Source organism: Entelurus aequoreus, linkage group LG02 (assembly GCF_033978785.1).
Source record: "Entelurus aequoreus isolate RoL-2023_Sb linkage group LG02, RoL_Eaeq_v1.1, whole genome shotgun sequence".
NCBI lineage: Eukaryota > Metazoa > Chordata > Actinopteri > Syngnathiformes > Syngnathidae > Entelurus > Entelurus aequoreus.
Genome location: NC_084732.1, coordinates 11,863,631 through 11,877,349, shown reverse-complemented (window position 1 = coordinate 11,877,349; position 13,719 = coordinate 11,863,631). Strand labels below are relative to the sequence as shown.

The window sequence follows — 13,719 nt, the reverse complement described above, 5'->3', positions numbered from 1 at the left end:
GACATACACCTGGGGATAGGCCCCTCCCACCTCCAAAGACATGCACCTGGGGATAGGCCCCTCCCACCTCCAAATACATGCACCTGGGGATAGGCCCCTCCCACCCCCAAAGACATGCACCTGGGGATAGGCCCCTCCCACCTCCAAAGACATGCACCTGGGGATAGGCCCCTCCCACCTCCAAATACATGCACCTGGGGATAGGCCCCTCCCACCCCCAAAGACATGCACCTGGGGATAGGTTGATTGGCAACACTAAATGGTCCCTAGAGTGTGAATGTTGTCTATCTGTGTTGGCCCTGTGATGAGGTGGTGACTTGTCCGGGGTGTAGCCCGCCTTCCGCCCGAATGCAGCTGAGATAGGCTCCAGCAACCTTTGCGACCCCGAAAGGGACAAGCGGTAGAAAATGGATGGATGAATAAATGAATCCTCAGCTCGGTAGCTACAATACCATGAATTGATTAACGTAGACCTTAAACAAGTGTAAAAACTTATTCGGGTGTTCCCATTTAGTGGTCAATTGTACGGAATATGTACTGTACTGTGCAATCTACTAATAAAAGTTTCAATCAATCAATCAAAATAATGTCTAAAATATCATTTGTTAGATGAATATTAACCATTACAGTCTGTATTCAGTGCAACCTAAAATGTTGTAGATTGATTTAAAGACGGAAACAACACAATTCCATTATCATTATTTTACTTTGAATATTTACAATACAAAAATATACCTACTTTGTGCATTATTTCCCCTTGTATTGACGTGCATAGGTCAAACCTGTAATGACGCCTCCTCGCCTAAGGGGGCAGTGATGCGAGAATACACGACCTGGCTAGGTCTTGTCCGCCGGAAGTTGAAAGTAGCATCGTGAAGAGAAAGTAGAAACAAAACGGGTGTCATGAAGTCATTGTTATTGTGTTTCTTACCGCGTTTCCTCCCAATTGTGTACTCACTGCAGCCGAATAGAAGCGATAACATTATTGATTCGTCGTGTCGTGATCGATTTATTTCGATGCGTCGCATGCTAACTTAGCTCGCTAGCTGCTAAACAAAACGAAGCGGAAGTGATCGACGCGTCGCTAAAGTGTTGTGTGCGTGTGAAAATGTGCAAAGTAGAAATGCTGAGAGTGTTGGTGAAGCAGCGACTAACTGCTGCTGTGGAAGAAATATTTGTAGTGTTAGAAAGAACGATAGCAGAATACGAGGAGGAACTTTCTAGAACAAAAGAGGAGAACGAGCGACAACGTCAACTACTGGACGCTCTTTTCAACAAACATCAACAAACAGGTTTGTTTACTTCTTTACTTTCACGTGTTCACTAACTTATTTGATGATTGTTCACGCGTTGGCCAGGCGAGCTCCTTGTCCCTGATGTAATTTATGCTTTTTGCCACCAGAGGGCGCCACAGACCACACAATCAATGTCTGCATTGACTGTTAAATTATACTTGGTTTAAAAATCCGATTAATCACATTTTGGAATATGGATATATATATATATACAGTATATTTGGATATATATATATATATGTATATATATATATATGTATGTATATATATATATACATACATATGTGTATATATATGTGTATATATATATATATATATATATATATATATATATATATATATATATATATATATATATATATATATATATATATATATATATATATATATATATATATATATATATATCAGTCGTAGCTGAAGACCTGACTGAGCACGAGTTTGTCCTGTTGTGCCCTGCAGACGTCAGTGAGGACCATCTTCTTCCCCAGCAGCAGGAGTGGAGCTCCAGGGTGGAGCAGGAGGAGCCACAGCCCCCCCACATTAAAGAGGAGCATTTTGAGGGACCGGAGGAGTTCCCGGTGATTGGTGTCACTGTGAAGAGTGAAGAAGATGAGGTCAAAGGTGAAAGTGAGGAGACGGGAGAGCCGGAGAGACCAAGCAGCAGCTCAACACAACACATGACAAGAGAAGGTGATGGTGGAGGATCCCAAGCAGACTTAGCTCCACTGTCAGATAGTGACGAGACGACGTCTCACTCTGCTGACACGGCAGTAAAACTATTTGTCTGCTCAGTTTGCGGTAAATCCTTCCGTAATAAGAAGAATCTGATAAGACACGCTAGAACCCACACGGGGGAAAAAACCTACTCCTGCTCCTTCTGCCGCGCCATCTTCAGCGTCCGCTCGGGGTTGGTGCAACACCTGAGAACGCACACCGGCGAGCGACCGTTCCCCTGCGCCATTTGCGGCGAAAGCTTCTCTCACAGGGGACATCTGAAAAGGCACGAAAGGACGCACACCGGGGAGAAACCTTTCCCATGCTCCCTCTGTGGGCTCCGGTTCTCCCGAAGCACTCATTTAATGACTCACATGAGGACGCACACGGGCGAGAAACCCTTTCCCTGCTCGTTCTGCGGCAAGAGGTTCTCGCTGAAGGGGAATTTAAAGTCGCACGAAAGAAGACACACGGGCGAGAAAGTGTTTAGTTGCAGCGTGTGTGACGAAAGGTTCTCTTATAAATACCAAGTGAGCAACCACAAGTGCCGTGGGAAACATTTGAGTGGCTTTATTTAACATTTCAGCACTTCTATTCATGGACCATGGACAGAAGACTAGTGTTAAGCCGCACAAATATTGGCAAAATCAATCATTGAAATATTATTTTTAAAAATGTATTAAAAAAAATAAATGATAGTTTATGGACGACGTGTTTTTTTCCTGTTGCCTCAGTCTTGGATGTCAAATGCAGCTTGGTGGAGGTTTGTGTCTGTGACAGATCCACATCCCAGACTCAGGATTGTGTCTTTTGGTTGTGTAAATACTAAATCATCCCAGCTCTGATCTTGTGTAATATTTCCTTCTGGCATTTCCGATACGTTTTTTTTTTTCTTTGCAAATGAACTTTCTTTACCTGATTAAATAAATGTAAATTGAATGAAAGTTGCCAAGTTTATACTTCCAACATGTCCTGTTTGGCTCAAGTTACACCTCGTAATGTTACTGTTTTAGAATTACAAATTAAGAATTTACTTTTTTTTTTTTTTACCTAAAATTACGGAGCCCCTAAAGGGACATGGGGAAATTTTTTTTTTTTTAATTTTTTTTTTTTAGACATGCACGAGAAACTTTATAAAGTTATAAAAAAAAACAATTTTTAAATGTATATATTCTCGTGCGCATGAGATACATGTCTAGAAAAAAAAAAAAAAAAAATTAATAAAAAATGTTTTTCCCCCATGTCCCTTTAGGGGCTCTGTATAAAATGTATTTTTTTAACATAAATTGTACCTTCTCTTATCTAATTTTTACCTAGTTTTAAATTATTTCAACTTGCATTACTATTTATCTTAATTTTATGTATTTTTATATATTTATGTAAATTTAATATTTTAAAAAATTACCTCCCTTTTTACATTATTTACCTTTTTTTTATTTATTGTATTTTTTTATTATAATTTTTTATTGAACAACAAACATACATTTATAATTCATTCAACATGGGGACGGCGTGGTGCGGTTGGGAGAGTGGCCGTGTCAGACAACCTGAGGGTTCCTGGATCGATCCCCACCTTCTACCAACCTCGTCACGACCGTTGTGTCCCTGAGCAAGACACTTCACCCTTGCTCCTGATGGGTGGTGGTTAGGGCCTTGCATGGCAGCTCCAGCCATCAGTGTGTGAATGTGTGTGTGTGTGAATGTGTGTGTGAATGTGGAAATAGTGTCAAAGCGCTTTGAGTACCTTGAAGGTAGAAAAGCGCTATACAAGTATAACCCAATAATATTACTGTTTTAGAATTACAAATGAAGAATTTACTTCGGGTTTTTTTAACTAAAATTACGGAGCCCCTAAAGGGACATGGGGGAAATATTTTTTTTTATTATTTTTTTTTTATTTTATTTTATTTTAGACATGTATCTCATGCGCACGAGAAACTTTTTCGTGCACACGAGAAACTTTTTATAAAGTTAAAAAAAAATTGTTTTAAATGTATATATTCTCGTGCGCATGAGATACATGTCTAAAAAAACAACCAAATAAAATAAAATTATTAAAAACTGTTTTTCCCCCATGTCCCTTTAGGGGCTCTGTATAAAATTGATTTTTTTAACATAAATTGTACCTTCTCTTATCTAATTTTTACCTAGTTTTAAATTATTTCAACTTGCATTACTATTTATCTTAATTGTATTTATTTTTATATATTTATGTAAATTTAAAGGGAAACTTCGGTTTTTTTCAACCTGGGCCCTGTTTTCATAATTTTTTCTGTATATGTGAGTGCTGGATAAAACATTTTTTGAGGTCGCGCCAGTATTGAGCAGGGCAGGCAGCCTCCAGCCCAGCTAACGCTCGTACACAGGGCAACTGGCTCTCGTCAAAATTCGGCCTATAAACATGCATTTTTTTCACACTGACAGGCTCAGATAGTTACAATGAGTGTCCGACAACATACTAGAAAGGAGAAATTAACGTATGTCTCTACCTTTAGCTGGAGATCGCTGTGTGTTGTGAGCTGTGTCCAAATCTCACCACGCTACAAATCTCGTTCCGAAATCTCGCGATAACTCGCGACAAAACACCGGTGGAAAAACAGTTACCTGACTGAGGTGAAGAGAGATGACTGAAGTGATTTTCTGCCTCCACTATAAAACTAAAATAACAGTCTTCGGTAATCCAACAGAAAATCACTTCAGTCATCTCTCTTCACCTCAGTCAGGTAACTGTTTTTCCACCGGTGTTTTGTCGCGAGTTATCGCGAGATTTCGGAACGAGATTTGTAGCGTGGTGAGATTTGGACACAGCTCACAACACACAGCGATCTCCAGCTAAAGGTAGAGACATACGTTAATTTCTCCTTTCTAGTATGTTGTCGGACACTCATTGTAACTATCTGAGCCTGTCAGTGTGAAAAAAATGCATGTTTATAGGCCGAATTTTGACGAGAGCCAGTTGCCCTGTGTACGAGCGTTAGCTGGGCTGGAGGCTGCCTGCCCTGCTCAATACTGGCGCGACCTCAAAAAATGTTTTATCCAGCACTCAAATATACAGAAAAAATTATGAAAACAGGGCCCAGGTTGAAAAAAACCGAAGTTTCCCTTTAATATTTAAAAAAATTACCTCCCTTTTTACATTATTTACCTTTTTTTAATTTATTGTATTTTTTTTATTATAATTTTTTATTCAACAACAAACATACATTTATAATTTATTGAACATGGGGACGGCGTGGCGCGGTTGGGAGAGTGGCCGTGTCAGACAACCTGAGGGTTCCTGGATCGATCCCCACCTTCTACCAACCTCGTCACGACCGTTGTGTCCCTGAGCAAGACACTTCACCCTTGCTCCTGATGGGTGGTGGTTAGCGCCTTGCATGGCAGCTCCGGCCATCAGTGTGTGAATGTGTGTGTGAATGGGTGAATGTGGAAATAGTGTCAAAGCGCTTTGAGTACCTTGAAGGTAGAAATTACAAATGAAGAATTAACTTCTTTTTTTTAACCTAAAATGTATGTACCTAGTTTTTGCTTCTTTTAATCTACTTATCTTCTTTCACCGAAATTGTACCTTCTCTTATCTAATGTTTACCTAGTGATGAAATTATTTCAACTAACCCTAACCTTAATTTAATGTATTTTTATATATTTATTTTTAATTTAATTTAAAACAATTTTACCTCCCTTTTTACATTATTTACCTTATTTTTTTTATCATTATTTTTTATTCAACAACAAACATACATTTATAATTCACTCAACAGTCGGCATAGCTCGGTTGGTAGAGCGGCCGTGGCGGCAACTTGAGGGTTCGATTCCCACTTCTGCCATCCTAGTCACTGCCGTTGTGTCCTTGGGCAAGACACTTGACCACCTGCTCCCAGTGCCACCCACACTGCTTTAAATGTAACTTAGATATTGGCTTTCACTATGTAAAAGCGCTTTGAGTCACTAGAGAAAAGCGCTATATAAATATAGTTCACACTTCACAACAGTCAAAGCACTTTCAACAACAAGGAAAGAAAACCAAAAGCAAATACAGATTAAATATTAATGAATAATAATAATAAAAAAAAAAATTTTTTTAAAGACAAAAAGGTCTACCTAAATCACTTTAAATGTTTTTAACAAATATATCAATTTAAGGGCTTTTTTACTCTTAACCATTCTCCAATATTTGATGGATAATTGTAAATTATTAAGTCAATTAGAAAATGTAGGCCTTCCTTTCATAAATCGACATTTATGTAGAAAAATCATCAATTCCGTTTGCCATTATTGACCTTATTTAAGCAGGAAATATATAGGTGAAACATGTAATGACACCTCCTCACCTAAGGGGGCAGTAACGATAGATTGCACGACATAGGTCTTGTCTGCCGGAAGTTGAAAGTAGCTGCGCGAACAGAAGCTAGCAACAAAACGGGTGTCATGAAGTCATTTTTATTGCGTTTATTACCGCGTTTCTTTTTAATCGTGTACGCACTACAGCCTACTAACATATATAACACTCATTCTACGTGGCGTGGACGATTTGTCGCCACGTCACTTCGATGCTACCCGGGCTAGCTTAGCTCGCTAGCTGCTAAACAAAACGAAGCGGAAGTGATCGACGCGTCGCTAAAGTGTGCGTGTAAAGTGTGAAAATGTGCAAAGTAGAAATGCTGAGAGTGTTGGTGAAGCAGCGACTAACTGCTGCTGTGGAAGAAATATTTGTAGTGTTAGAAAGAACGATAGCAGAATACGAGGAGGAACTTTCTAGAACAAAAGAGGAGAACGAGCGACAACGTCAACTACTGGACGCTCTTTTCAACAAACATCAACAAGCAGGTTTGTTTACTTCTTCACCTTTTCCAGTCTTATCGTAGAATGCTCGTTTTTATCGGACAATTTACTTCATGAAACCATAAGAAAAACATACAATAGACTTCGACTTCCTTTTTATTGTCATTCAAATTTGAACTTTACAGTACAGATAACATACTTGCCAACCTTGACACCTCAGAATTAGGGAGGTATTAAAAAGGCCCGCTGGGGGGGATATATATATATATATCCATCCATCTTATTCCGCTTATCCGAGGTCGGGTCGCGGGGGCAGCAGCCTAAGCAGAGAAGCCCAGACTTCCCTCTCCCCAGCCACTTGGTCCAGCTCTTCCCGGGGGATCCCGAGGCGTTCCCAGGCCAGCCGGGAGACATAGTCTTCCCAACGTGTCCTGGGTGTTCCCGTGGCCTCCTACCGGTCGGACGTATCCCAAACACCTCCCTAGGGGGGCATTCGGGTGACATCCTGAGCAGATGCCCGAACCACCTCACCTGGCTCCTCTCCATGTGGAGGAGCAGCGGCTTTACTTTGAGCTCCTCCCAGCTTCTCACCCTATCTCTAAGGGAGAGACCCGCCACCCGGCGGAGGAAACTCATTCTGGCCGCTTGTACCCGTGATCTTGTCCTTTCGGTCATAACCCAAAGCTCATGACCATAGGTGAGGATGGGAACGTAGATCGACCGCTAAATTGAGAGCTTTGCCTTCCGGCTCAGCTCCTTCTTCACCACAACGGATCGATACAGCGTCCGCATTACTGAAGACGCCACACCGATCCGCCTGTTGATCTCACCATCCACTCTTCCCTCACTCGTGAGCAAGACTCCGAGGTACTTGAACTCCTCCACTTGGGGCAAGAATACCTCAAATTCAAGTATTTACCATTTATCAACAACACCCAGAAACGCTTCGCTGGGCCTGAGCTCATCTAAGATGGACTGATACAAAGTGGAAAAGTGTTCTGTGGTCTGACGAGTCCACATTTCAAATTGTTTTTGGAAACTGTGGACGTCGTGTCCTCCGGACCAAAGAGGAAAAGAACCATCCGGACTGTTCTAGGGTGAAAGTGTAAAAGGCAGCATGTGTGATGGTATGGGGGTGTATTAGTGGTCAAGACATGTTCTAGGGTGAAAGTGTAAAAGGCAGCATGTGTGATGGTATGGGGGTGTATTAGTGGTCAAGACATGGGTAACTTACACATCTGTGAAGGCACCATTAATGCTGAAAGGTACATACAGCTTTTGGAGCAACATATGTTGTTATCATGGACGCCCCTGCTTATTTCAGCAAGACAATGCCAAGCCAGGTGTTACATCAACGTGGCTTCATAGTAAAAGAGTGCGGGTACTAGACTGGCCTGCCTGTAGTCCAAACATTGAAAATGTGTGGCAGCTAAAATATGAGAAGGGAGACTGTTGAACAACTTAAGCTGTACATCAAGCAAGAATGGGAAAGAATTCCACTTCAAAAATGTGTCTCCTCACTTCCCAAACCTTTACTGAGTGTTGTTAAAAGGAAAGGACATGTAACACAGTGGTGAACATGCCCTTTTTGCAATGTGTTGCTGCCATTAAATTCTAACTTCATGATTATTTTCAAAAAATAGCAAAGTTTGTCAGTGTGAACATGAAATATCTTGTCTTTGCAGTCTATTCAATTGAATATAAGTTGAAAAGGATTTGTTGTATTCTCTTTTTATTTACCATTTACACAACCTGACAACTTCACTGCTTTTGGGGTTTGTACACATGTGCCTCCTAAGATCTCACTTTAGTCTTTGTAAGGTCGTGTTAAATTTAAATTGATTATTTTTATTTTTTATTTTTTATTTTTTCTACATATAAGAATGTATAAGAGAACTGACAAATAACCGAATGATTAAGCAGAATCGAAAGTGAAATCTTATCATTTCTCATCCCAATACATAAGAATTGTGAATGATAGGCAAAATTTAAATAAAAAAAAAAAAAAAAGTGCAGTTACCCCTTGAGGCCTCAGTGGTTCTTTAGACCAGTGTTTTTCAACCACTGTGCCGCGGCGTGAGATACAGTCTGGTGTGCCGTGGGAGATGATCTAATTTCACCTATTTGGGTTAAAATAATTTTTTGCAAAGCAGTAATTATAGTCTGCAAATGATGTGTTGTTGTTGAGTGTCGGTGCTGTCTAGAGCTCGGCAGAGTAACCCTGTAATACTCTTCCATATCAGTAGGTGGCAGCAGGTAGCTAATTGCTTTGTAGATGTGGGAAACAGCGGGAGGCAGTGTGCAGGTAAAAAGGTGTCTAATGCTTTAACCAAAAATAAACAAAAGGTGAGTGCCCCTAAGAAAAGGCATTGAAGCTTAGGGAAGGCTATGCAGAACCAAACTAAAACTGAACTGGCTACAAAGTCAATAAAAACAGAATGCTGGACGACAGCAAAGACTTACTGTGGAGCAAAGACGGCGTCCACAATGTACATCCGAACATGACATGACAATCAACAATGTCCCCACAAGGAAGAATGAAAACAAGTGAAATATTCTTGATTGCTAAAACAAAGTAGATGCGGGAAATATCGCTCAAAGGAAGACATGAAACTGCTACAGGAAAATACCAAAAAAAAAGAGAAAAAGCCACCAAAATAGGAGCGCGAGACAAGAAGTAAAACACTACACACAGGAAAACAGCAACAAAGTCCAAATAAGTCAGGGTGTGATGTGACAGGTGGTGACAGTACACCTACTTTGAGACAAGAGCTATAGTGATGCATGCTTGGTTATGCTTTAAAGTCATATCCAACAATTGCGACAACGACTTTTTACTGTCAACTGAGTTTCGTTTTTTAATGATTTCTGCTGGTGGTGTGCCTCCACATTTTTTCAACGCAAAAAATGTGCCTCGGCTCAAAAAAAGGTTGAAAAACGCTGCTAGACTTTCTTTGGCAGTGTTTTAAAAAATATATATTAAAAAGTCTGATGACATGTTTTGTCCTCAGTTTATTTTTTTACTCGCAAAGATACCACGATGCATTGATTTATAAAAAATAAAAATAATTCATTCAATTATATTATTTCTGAGTAAACATGTCTGTGGAGGGAAGTGTGGCCAGCGCTGCCTGCAGGAGCGGAGGTCACCGCCTCCGTCCATGGTGCTGAGGACAGAGCACCATCAGACGGGGGCGTGGCAGTGCCGACGGCGAGACACGGCTGAACAGGTGATTAGGTCTCCCAGGTGGTACGAGTTATCTAATCACCTGTTGTCTTTAACAGTGGCGGCCGGGAACAGTAGAGGAGGAGGATAAAAACAATTGATGAACATTAAAACTCTGTTAAAAACTGCACGCCTGACTCCTGTGACGTGTGGAACTGCTAGGAAGCGACTTCCACAATGTCAAAGGACACTTAATAGTACGATGTGGTGGGATTAACAGCCACACCAACAATGGAAGAATGTTGATTTAATGGTGAGACGGTGTGGTGTGTCACGGTCAAAAGGTGCTGCTGCAAGATAGTTTGAATATTCGGAGCCACAATAATATGTAACTTGACCTTTTCTGAAGCACGTGTTGGTCTTTGTGTGTCCTGCAGTCAGTGGAGAACATCTTCCTCCTGAACATCTTCCTCCTGAGCGGCAGGAGTGGAGCTCCTGGGTGGAGCAGGAGGAGCCACAGCCCCCCCACTTTAAAGAGGAACAAGAGGATGACAGCATCAGTCTGGAAGGAGAGCATCTTGAAGGACTGGAGGATTTGCCGGTGATTCGTGTTGTCGTCAAGAGTGAAGATGATGAGGTCAAAGGTGAAAGTGAGGTGAAGGGAGAGGCGGAGCCTCCAAGCAGCAGCTCAACTCCACACGTGACAACAGAAGGTGATGGTGGAGGATCACAAGCAGACTTAGCTCCACTGTCCGATGGTGACCACACAACATCACACCCTGCTGACACCGATGAGGAAGACTATAAAGCTGCTCAGACACGTCACGCTGACAACACACACTTGAAATGCTCTCAGTGTGACAAAACTTTTGGCGACAAGTCATCTTTGACAAGACACGTGAGGATCCACTCAGGAGAAAAACCATTTACTTGCGCAGTTTGTAGCAAAAGCTTCAAACTGAAGGAGACTTTGATCAGGCACACGAGGATACACACCGGTGAAAAACCATTTGCCTGCTCAGTTTGCGGCAAAAGCTTCTCTGTGAGGGGAAATTTTATAACGCACGCCAGAACGCACACGGGAGAAAAACCATACGCGTGCTCATTCTGCAACACGGGTTTCCGTGCTCGTCCGGCGTTGGTCAAACACTTGAGAACGCACACCGGGGAGAAACCTTTCATCTGTGCAGTTTGCGGCGAAAGATTCTCTCAAAAGGAGACATTAAATAGACATTCAAGAACGCACTCTGGGGAGAAACCTTTTACCTGCTTAATATGCGGTAAAACCTTCTCCATAAAAGGACAACTGATAGCACACACCAGAACACACACAGGAGAGAAACCTTTCACCTGCACATTCTGCGGCAAGACATTCTCTCTTAAGGGAAATTTAATCCGACACACAAGAACGCACACGGGAGAGAAGCCCTTTTCCTGCCCAGTCTGCAACAAAAGTTTTACCGATGGCTCGGGATTGATTATTCACAGGAGAACGCACACGGGGGAAAAACCTTTTCCCTGCTCGGTTTGCGGTCAAAGATTTGCCATCAAAGGGCATTTGATAACACACACAAGAACACACACTGGGGAAAAACCGTTTTCATGCTTGGTGTGTAGCACAGATTTTAGTTCTCATTCAGGACTGGCCCAACACATGCACAAACACAGCTGAGAGGACTGAAGGGCAATTATCGCCATCTTGTACTCACACTACAACCCCTGCAAGTGTGCATTGTGTGTCCACTTTCATAAACACGTGTGTACACACATGTTGAACACAACGCCATCACTCGGATGGTTTATGATACATTTTTAGACAACGACAATTTCATTCAATTCTGCATGCAGGAATTTCATTGGCTGGTGGAAACTAAATGTTTGCCGTCTAAGACTTGTATAAACCTCCAGCATGTGCTTCAATACTGCATTTACTTGTGTTCATCATGTGCAACATGGTCAAGTATTCCCTCATCGATGTCTTAGGACATGTCGTACATTTCTCACCGTATCGTCCCACAGTGTACCCCTCTCTCCAAGCTAGAAATAGTCACAAATGTTTTAACACCAAATATTTATTGTTCGTGTGAGTCAGGTAAATTCTTCAAATGTCTGATCAAATATATTTGCGATTGATTTGAACAAAGCAAGGGTGTCTGTCAGGTTCAAACACTGATGACATCTATTAATCAGACAAGAAGCAAGGAATTATGCAGAGACAGAGTTCAATTTAGCTCATGAGGAGAACGCATGGAGCTGCGCACTTAGTCACAGTCTCGCCCTACGCTCTTAAGGTTCAGCTCCCGCGTCCCTCTTTTTATTCAGAGTTCCATAGACAACATCACTGAGGCCGCCTCTTAAAGGAGTGGTCACATATATTATGCAAAGCAGGTTCAGGACGCACAGTACGTGACGGAATGTGCTGGAGGCCTTGTGATATCGCCTTGTCCCCGCTTCGTCTGCGTGTTGTCATCTTATGTTCGTTGCGGTCCTTGAAGTCTCTGCTTCGTCTGCGTGCTGTCATCTTATCTTTGTTGAGGTCGTTGAAGTCCTTGGCTGTTAAACAAAGATAACATCTGTGGCTGAGGCCACCCCTCAGACAAGAAGTTTAGTTAGTGTGATAATATATACATAATTATTCTAACTCCTTTCCATTGAGGGCCACATCGTAGTTATGGCTGCCGTCAGACGGCTGCTGGTAACAGCGAATAATACCTGATTTTGTCTATGCATTTGATTATTACATATAGTTTTTCATACACTGTAACAAAAAAAACCCTGTAGATTTTACAGTGAATAATTGTCAACTCTGTCATCAGAATCGTATTGTTGAATATTCACTGTTTTTAAGCAATCAATCAATCAAAGTTTACTTATGTAGCCCTAAATCAGGAGTGTCTCAAAGGGCTGCACAAGCCACAACATCAACAACAACTCTGATCCCACATCAGGGCAAGAAAAAACTCAACCCAATGGGATTACAATGAGAAACCTTTACTGAAATAGAAGACTGTACCAATGTTTCTTACGGGGGGATAAACAGCAGTTTTGCGTGTTTTTTTTGTTTTAACAACATATTACTGTAAATGGAAAAAGTACCACTCTTTGTTTTTTTTAATCTGGCAACTAAACTGCCAGTTTTATACGGTACAATTTTTTCCCCCCCATTTACACTACCACACCATAAAAAAAACAACCGTAAATTTTACGGTAAAAAAACTGATTCTGACAGACTTTCACCATAAAAAGAATGGTCATTTTTTCCAATTTACAGTAATATGCTGTAAAACTACTTGTACAACTTTGTACCTTTCTTTTCCATTTTTACTGCGTACATTTTGATGGAAAACTAGCTTTGAAATCATAAGTCAAGCAGAGATTTAAGCTTTTTTTTATTTTTATTGTTCCCCCCAAAAAATGGGCCAAGTATGATAATTTGTTGCAACATTTGATTCTATTCTAGTTTAAAATGTATGCAATTTCATGCAATACATGTTTTCTGCCAAAATTGGGAAAAAATACACTCCTTATGAAACTATAAGGTACTTTATTGATGCATATGCACAGTAAAAAATGTTGGGTTAAAAATGTACCCAATTGTAACCCAACTGCTGGTTCAGAAAAGGACGAAGCCCTTACTTGAGTTATTTTAACTCAACATTTTGGGTTCATACTGTCAACCCAACTTTTGCGTTGAATTATTTAACCAAAAAGTTGAGTTATGATAACTTAATGTTGGGTTATTCCCAACCAAACTGTTGG

The 13,719-nt window shown here is 41.0% G+C and overlaps 2 protein-coding genes across 2 annotated transcripts; both read left to right on the top strand.

The window, feature by feature from the left end:
• Nucleotides 1-856: 856 nt before the first annotated feature.
• On the top strand, nt 857-2,923 carry LOC133630168 (zinc finger protein 135-like). The gene is made up of 2 exons (XM_062021570.1): nt 857-1,292; nt 1,758-2,923. Exons 1-2 carry the CDS (start codon nt 1,109-1,111, stop codon nt 2,588-2,590), a joined length of 1,017 nt encoding a protein of 338 aa, XP_061877554.1. The 5' UTR covers nt 857-1,108; the 3' UTR covers nt 2,591-2,923.
• Nucleotides 2,924-6,421: 3,498 nt separating this feature from the next.
• Nucleotides 6,422-11,738, top strand: LOC133630147 (zinc finger protein 501-like). Its single transcript, XM_062021509.1, has 2 exons — nt 6,422-6,839; nt 10,398-11,738. The coding sequence occupies exons 1-2, from the start codon at nt 6,656-6,658 to the stop codon at nt 11,630-11,632; spliced, it is 1,419 nt and encodes a 472-aa protein (XP_061877493.1). The 5' UTR covers nt 6,422-6,655; the 3' UTR covers nt 11,633-11,738.
• Nucleotides 11,739-13,719: the final 1,981 nt, after the last annotated feature.